This window comes from Stylophora pistillata, chromosome 6 (genome assembly GCF_964205215.1).
Source record: "Stylophora pistillata chromosome 6, jaStyPist1.2, whole genome shotgun sequence".
NCBI classification, from domain to species: Eukaryota; Metazoa; Cnidaria; class Anthozoa; order Scleractinia; family Pocilloporidae; genus Stylophora; species Stylophora pistillata.
Window position 1 is genome coordinate 28,894,891 of NC_142524.1, and position 7,603 is coordinate 28,902,493.

Genomic DNA, 7,603 nt, shown 5'->3' on the forward strand with positions numbered 1-7,603 from the left:
TCTGGTCTGTTTATTGGTAGCTCCGTTGTCCGGGTCTAGTGTCTAATTTAATTTGGTCATGTGACTGAGTTTCAGAGGCCTCCCGTCAGATCTGGGCCCAGTTGTTCAAAGGCCGATTAGCTCTAACCCAGGGTTAAATTTTAATCCAGGTTTCTAAATTTCTCTAATCAAAAGCAATTTTGGGATAATTTTCCTAGTTCTTTTTAGGACATTCAATCATCAAATTGTAGACAAATGGAATTAAGCTGAATTTTCTTTCAGAGCTTTCAGATCTGAAATCAAATTTCACACTAACCCTGGGTTATCTTAACACAGCTTTGAACAACCCGGCCCAGGACACTAATGGCACTATCCTAAGTGAATATTCTATTTATTCAGTGCAATGCATCGGTAACCCAATGTATCACCTTCATAGTTTACTCTGCCATCTCCATCCAGGTCGACCTCCTTGATCATGTTTTCCACGGCAGCATCAGTGATCTGTTCCCCGAGGCTGGTCAGGACGAAAGTTAATTCGCGTTTGGAAATATAACCGTTGCAATCTGTGTCGAACAATTGAAATGCGTCCCTGAGATCGTCCTCGAATGTGTGCTCACCCATCTTGCTGGCCATTACTTCCAGAAACTCCAGAAAATCAATCGAACCATCGCCTGAAAGAAACGTAAAATTCTGCATCAAAATGTTGACAGCGGAATAAAAGGGGGTTAGGGTTAGGAACGTCAGTAAGGCGTTTAAAAGGGTTTTTTATTAAAGTAGAATGGGAACTGAGATAAGTTTGTTATTCAAGGGAAAACTTCAAAGCAAATTACATGAAAGGAGCACCAAAGTGGTGTATGAATGGACGTGTTCACAACTCAGAGGGGACATCTCTTTTACTTGTCGTGCTGGCTCCCCACCCTACCTCAGGCACTGAAAATAGTGTGTGCAACTATTCTATGGCAATTTCTTATACCACGTTTTTCTCCTCCAGATACGGTACACATACCCGTCGATATATAAATGACGATGAACTTATGCGCTCATTTATGTTACCTATTAAAAAATACGTACCGTCTTGGTCAGCTTTCTGAATCATTGCTTCAACCTCTTTCTTTGTGGGACTTTGACCCAAGGAGCTCATAACTTCGCTCAATTCGTCCGCGGTTATTCTTCCGTTGCCATCTTTGTCAAACAGTAGAAACGCTTTCCTAAAGTCTAGGTGAAAAATAATTTACTCTCATATTAGTCAAAATTATACTTGCGAAAGAAAGGGGCGACGTTTTGGTATCTCCGATCACTATGATTTATTTTCTCGAAAATTTGCACCCTTGGTAAACCAAACAGGGCTAGCTTATGAACAAAAATATAAAATTTGTGAAAACATTTGAATTGGCTTACCCTCAATTTGCTCTTCAGTTAATTTACTGGAAGCCTTAAGTAAAATGAACGAAAAAAGAATTTGGTTAGCTCAAAACGACGATAAAAAATTAATGCGTAACAATACATGGATTAGGGATGTGTAGGTTGGTTTTACACTGTTAACTTGTTACTTTTAACCCTTTATCTCGGTGATGCAAATGTCACGGGATGCACAATTTTGCAGTTTTGACTCGGTGGAAATCTGACTATCTGACTTAGCTTTCTGCTTGTGATAAACTTTTATCTTTGCGAGCTCGCAGAGCCCATCCACAGATTTTTTTTCAGGCTTCATTTTCACCGATGCTTAAGTAGTGTTCATTACTGCAATGACCACTAGGCTTTATTTTCACTACTGCCTGAGTAGTGTTCACTACTGTGATGATCAATCTCATCATCATCAGGAAATTTGAATCCACAGTTCAGATATATGATATTTATATTTATCATATAGGTACTGATGAATTACCAGGACTTTTCCTTTTACTAAAAAATCATATCTTCATCGCGCGTGGTGAAGATACTATTTTTATCTTCCACGTGTGAGATATTGGTGTCGTCATGGTTACTAACATGGTTACTTTTGTTCTTACAGAATTTTTCTCTTCATCAGAATTTTGACTTTTTGGAACAGAAAATAGAAATATTATTGTCTTTATTTCTCCTTTATAACTTTATATCCGAATTTCATAACGTTTTTGTGACAGGCATTTTGCGACAGGTGACCACTTTAATTGCACTATTTTGCTGTTTCGAAAATAAATTTAAAAAAAGTCGTGCTTTATGCGGAAACTTCATCAGTATCTATAAAATAAACAAAACATTTCATGGCCACGCGGGGAATACGAATTTTATCTTCTCGTGTTGAAAGTATCTCTCCCTCACGAGAGATACTTACAGCACTCGAAGATAAAATTCGTATTCCCCGCGCGGCCATATAATATCCTCTATATTCACAGTCCTTCAAAGCGAAGCCTTCAATCACTAGATCCATGATGATATACAGATAACCTCATTGCCATCATTTACTTCAATTTTTTCAGTATTCTTTGGATTGCATGACACTTTATTTTCAAAATATCATTTATTTACGTCAAACACCCAGCACCGTGTGATTCGAAACAGGGAACAAATTTACATAGAAAGATAGTAAATATTTTTGCAGTAACAGTTGAATTGACATGTATCATGAATTTACTGTTATCTATTTCCTACTTGGATAGCATTGTACCATAGTGATTTAGTTGAGGGCTAGAAACAAACTGAATAAAACAAACTTAAACTTCCTAAACACCTGCATGCTTCTTGGTTTTTTAATTTTCTAAAGCATTCGTTCGACAACAGATTAGCTAAAATTTAAAGATGATTCAAAGAGATCCTTTTTTGTTTCCTTTGTAAGTAAATTAACTGTAACAATCTTGTTTCTCCGTACTCAGTTGCATCGCGAAATTAGCTCGCAAACAACCGAACGTCTGTTCCTCTGGGGTACGATTCAACAAAACATACAGATCGATATGGCCGTTTGTTCTCAGCAGTTATCCGAGGGTTTTTCTCGGAATTCTCTCTTTTTTCCTCCTCCTCAAACACCAACACTTGAAATTTTTATTCGACTTGGATGAGGTCCGAACGCGATGTGTCACGGCTAAATTCTATCCCTTTGTCGACTACACTGTCCCAATGATATCATAAAAGGTTAATTACCCACAATTCCACTTACCATCTCTTTATCTTAAAGCAGAAAAGGTCACAATCGAACTTCTCACAAGATTTGCTAACTCCTTTATATTTGTACAGACGTTCGCGTTCCCTGCCAAAATCCGGCTGCTTTATGGCGAATACTTTGTTTTGTAAAGCCTGAATGGCTTTAGTTAATGAGAACATAAATTTTTCATCATGTCGGTTTAGACCTCCTAGAGTTAAAAACATTGATAACTTAAGAACTCCTCAAAATGTAATATTTTTGTCAGAACATCCAGCTGCTTACGTGTGATGCAATTCACAAGTCTAAGTGTAAATGCACGAACGGTTTACATATTCCGATATGAAAATAATTTGACAATGATAAAAAAAAGTTTGAAATTCACAATCTGCGAGAACAGCTCGATCCGAAAAGTGAAAACCACAAAACATCAAACTATCCTGGCCCGGAAAACAGTCCAGATTCTTTGCTTGGGGTCTACACAAATTTCAGCTATCCAGGCGATGTTTCATTTGAAAAAAATATGGAAATTTGAATTAAAATAAATCTCACACTTAAGCAAGACAAGAGGTATATGTTGCAGTCCTAGCAACACAAAAATCCACACTTGAAATGAGAACAATTTAAGATCCTAACATCTCACTGATGAATCTACTACAATGTGAAATTTCAATCCTTGCATGATTTCGGCCCATATTTCTTCGGACCTCAGTCCTACACAAGATAGTTCAAAGCATTTGGGGTGATAGTCTTTCTGAGATGAATCATTAGGGACCTTAAGAAACCACGACGGCGACGGCAACGAGGACTATGATCTTCTTGAATCCAGTAATTTCTCCCCGCAAAACCGTGGTAGAAAGCTTGAAAACTCCTATCGTAATTGTAAACGTCACGGTCAATTCTGGACGTTGAATCTACCTAAAGTTAGTCAAGATAAACGAACCATCAATAAAGGAGAACTTTTCGACCAAGACATTTCTCCGGCTAAGGATGTCTATCAAACCGAATAATACGGCAATTGCGAGTTTCAAGGATGACGATAAACCAATCAGAATTCGAGCCAAAATCACGTGACCAGTGGAAAGGCAGGAAATTATACATCCGTTGTTGTACGAATAGATCGAAGGAACATTATCTAAAAAAAAAAGTTTCGTATGGTGATATGATTTTAAAACTACGTCCATCTTTCCAGAATCAGTATTAAATTCCGTTAGAAACTCGTGAAAACTAAAACTATCCTGCTTGGTAATTTGAGACGCATTTGAGTAGTAATGTAAATGAAGATGGTCGATGTTTTTTTCGTTCCAGGTAAAAGAGCTAGAGAGAAAGAAAGGAAATTCTTTATTTGATGTGACATACATAGATTAAAAACTCTGTTAACCCCCCAGAGGAATGGAACCTATCGTTATTTTAAATTCATTCGATGCGAAACTGGCGAAATCAACGCACGTAGCTATGTATTGTTTGCTTTTTCAATTTGTTTTCGTTTTACTCAGACTGCATGCGAATTATGCATAAATCTGTCGTCCTCTCATTTCAGTGATGGCTTTCTGTTGCCGCTATTTAGCGGGGTGGATTAAAAACAGAAAATTCCCGCTCTATTTGACCTTCAGCCACCGTCGTCTCGCGAAGATCAGCTCAGGTCTGTTGTGCGTTCGCGTGTAATCTATGCTTTGTTGAGCGGGTAAATGAATTAAATATTCACGCAACACGTCAGAAATGCAGGTTATATACACATATAAAGAACGTTATTAGAACTTACCTTCCATTAATTCCCTGAAATATATGTAAAATAAACGAAACTTTCCAACATGTGGGTTTTTCAAAGAAACAATATTGAGGCAGTCCGTTTTTGATAAGATTATATGTCATATTCTTCAACTGTTATATCACCGAAATGAGATGCAGTAACTAAAGAACCTCTAGTAACTTATTTAATAGAATAAATGTTAAAATGCACATCTGTGATAATTCAAAAATAACTTTGAGTTCCACTCTAACACTCCATGTTACTGGCTGAAAGCTGTGCAGCATCAATTTATCAAGCCGAATGCTTCTAATTTGCCAGCCTTGAAGCAAATTTTTATCAAAATTGGGTGTATCTTGGAAACTCTTACGTCTTATCATTGCATTGCTTAAGAATTAATGTAATTTCTACTGTCTTTTACAAAGAAAAACCAAATAATTTCAGCAGTTTTTGCACGTTTCGAATCCAGGCTCGACCATATGTTTCGTCTCCAAAATCTTAAAGCCTTTTTAATTTTCTAAAGATATCGAACCAACCTGACCTAGCGACAAACTAAAAAAAATACATTTGAAAAGAAATTAAATTGATCCAAATTTACTGCCATAATTTCTTCTCTTTTCAACAGCGGAAGAAGCGTCTTTCAAATATTGCGTTTACGTATATTCTTTACTCACCATATTTCGATAGCGGTGTAGGAGGGTTTGAATTTATGATGACAACATTTATCTCACGTCAGTTATGTAAAGAAGTTGTTCGCCTTTCGCAGGATCTCATTACTTCCTTTTCACAGTTTGGACAATAGAAACACAATCATTTTCGCATAAAAAAAGCTTTTTCGAATTAAAAATTTAATGAATATCAATATGCTGAGCCTGAGATTTATGCTCAATTTTGAAGAAAAAAGTTCCACAAAATCGACTTACCTTACGTGCAGTGAAAGCCATGGCATTAGCCCTTTTGCTGACCACTTCAAACCGTCAAATTATTAACATCAGCCACCAGTAAATATGTAAAATTAGCCAACAAATTAGATTCGTTCCATCTGTGGTTTATTATTCTGGTGCATGCTAACAGCTTTCCGGTTTCAGTAAACATCAGGGAATATTGAATGGTAATAACTTACATGTTGTTAGCTTCCCGGCGGCAGCTAAGTTTCACAGTATGCTCTGTAATCCCTGAATGAGTTAACATTTTTCTTAGTAAAATCCAAACCGGTCTTGATTTAAATAATAATTGGTTGAGTAAGAAGAAAATAGGGCATCTAACATACTGAGCCGGGATGCAAAATTTTAACAGGTACAGGTAAAGCTCAATCTGCTTTTTTTTTTCTTTCAATTTTAAATTAATGAGTCATAACGTCAAGATTTTTTTTTCGCGGAAGACGTTGTTTAATCCGGTTTTCATGTCACGCAACGCTGTCATAAGTTATTAAAATTATATAAAACCTTTTCACTTCTAGGATGTAGATACCCATTCTCCACACTCCAAGCCTCATATTTTTACTTCATTTTGTAATATTAACTCTGATTATCTAGTGTTGAATAAAACAATGTCCCCCAGTTGATCATAATCCTAATTCTCATTGCGTCCCTGCTTCAAATCGTATTGATATCATAAGGAGAGTTATCTCTTCGGTCACCCCTGGGAGTGAAAGCGCTATATGACATTTGTTGATTCAGGGATTTTCCAGTGCTTTGCAAATTGTTCGCTACCTTAGCCTTTTTAGCTTTTTATCGTAATAATTGTTAAAATCTCAGCGATAATATTTTTCCTAGAATCTTTTCTGATTTGAATCCGATGCCCTTTACTACTGAACTGATCACGAGAAAACAAATCGTCTTATTTTTCTCCCAGGCAACGGCTGGATAGACAATAAAAAATTAATAATAAATTGAAACGAAAGTCGACAATTTTTTTGGCAGAGTTCAGCCGAGTTTTGAGCTCTTTGTCTCTCATAACCCCTCGCCGAATTCAAAATCAACATTTGGACAATCGAGTAAGTTAATATATTCGTAAGATGAAATTCAGTTTTACTTTATAAGCGTGAATTGAACGCACTATCTTGATGATACTTTTCAGATCATTTTATTCCTTTTATTAATTAATTTGAAATTCACTTTCCAAAAACTTTTAAAATAAAAGAAAGAGCTGACTTGATTCAGGCCCGCTGAGATGAAATCAATTTTCAAAGCAAACGTAGGTAGCCCAAGTCAGTTTAGTTTTTGGATTATTCAATTTCCTTTTCTTCCATGGAGGTACTTGGTTTTACGTTAATTATTTAAAAGGTTTTGGATAAAGGAAATAATAATTCAGTAACTTCTGGACTGGTTGACTAAATTTGAATGGATCAAACCTTGACGAATAAAAACAACAACAGTACAATTTTCGACTCGAAGTCTGGCTCACACGAAACTTTATAAAAGGAGTTTACATTTCGAATCAGTCACGAATTCGTTATCTCATTGGCTAGTTCAAATTGCGGGTACACTCTCAAAGCAGCTTTGTTAATTTCAATTTCCGAGAATGATTACAGGGTACTTGATCTGTCACAGTCGAGATTTTGAAGCCCTTCTTGTTAATGGTTAATTTGATCATATGAATATGTTAATTGCGCTACATAAATGTTAATTCATAGATGTATGCTGTTAATTGCCTCCACTAGTCGTGGGAGCGATTTAAAGAGATAAGCGGTAAAACCGCGAAAATTTCTATTTTCCGAGTCCAAGCCTCTCAAAGTCTTCAAAGTCTTCTTTGCCGGCCAA

At 36.4% G+C, this 7,603-nt stretch overlaps 1 protein-coding gene across 4 annotated transcripts in view; it reads right to left on the bottom strand.

Moving 5' to 3' along the window:
- LOC111338229 (neo-calmodulin) overlaps positions 1-5,872 on the bottom strand; it is an 8,985-nt gene extending 3,113 nt beyond the window's left edge. Inside the window, exons 1-5 of one of the 4 annotated variants that reach the window (XM_088763505.1) lie at positions 3,775-4,231; positions 3,113-3,305; positions 1,378-1,411; positions 1,051-1,194; positions 408-650 (exon numbers count right to left, since the gene is read on the bottom strand). In XM_088763505.1, the coding sequence (XP_088619631.1) occupies positions 408-650; positions 1,051-1,194; positions 1,378-1,411; positions 3,113-3,115 (424 nt within the window). In that variant the 5' untranslated portion in view covers positions 3,116-3,305; positions 3,775-4,231. Of the gene's footprint in view, positions 1-407; positions 651-1,050; positions 1,195-1,377; positions 1,412-3,112; positions 3,306-3,774; positions 4,233-5,515; positions 5,622-5,764 lie in introns of those variants that run through there. The other 3 variants (XM_022944666.2, XM_022944670.2, XM_022944667.2) reach the window with 3 other exon arrangements.
- Positions 5,873-7,603: the final 1,731 nt, after the last annotated feature.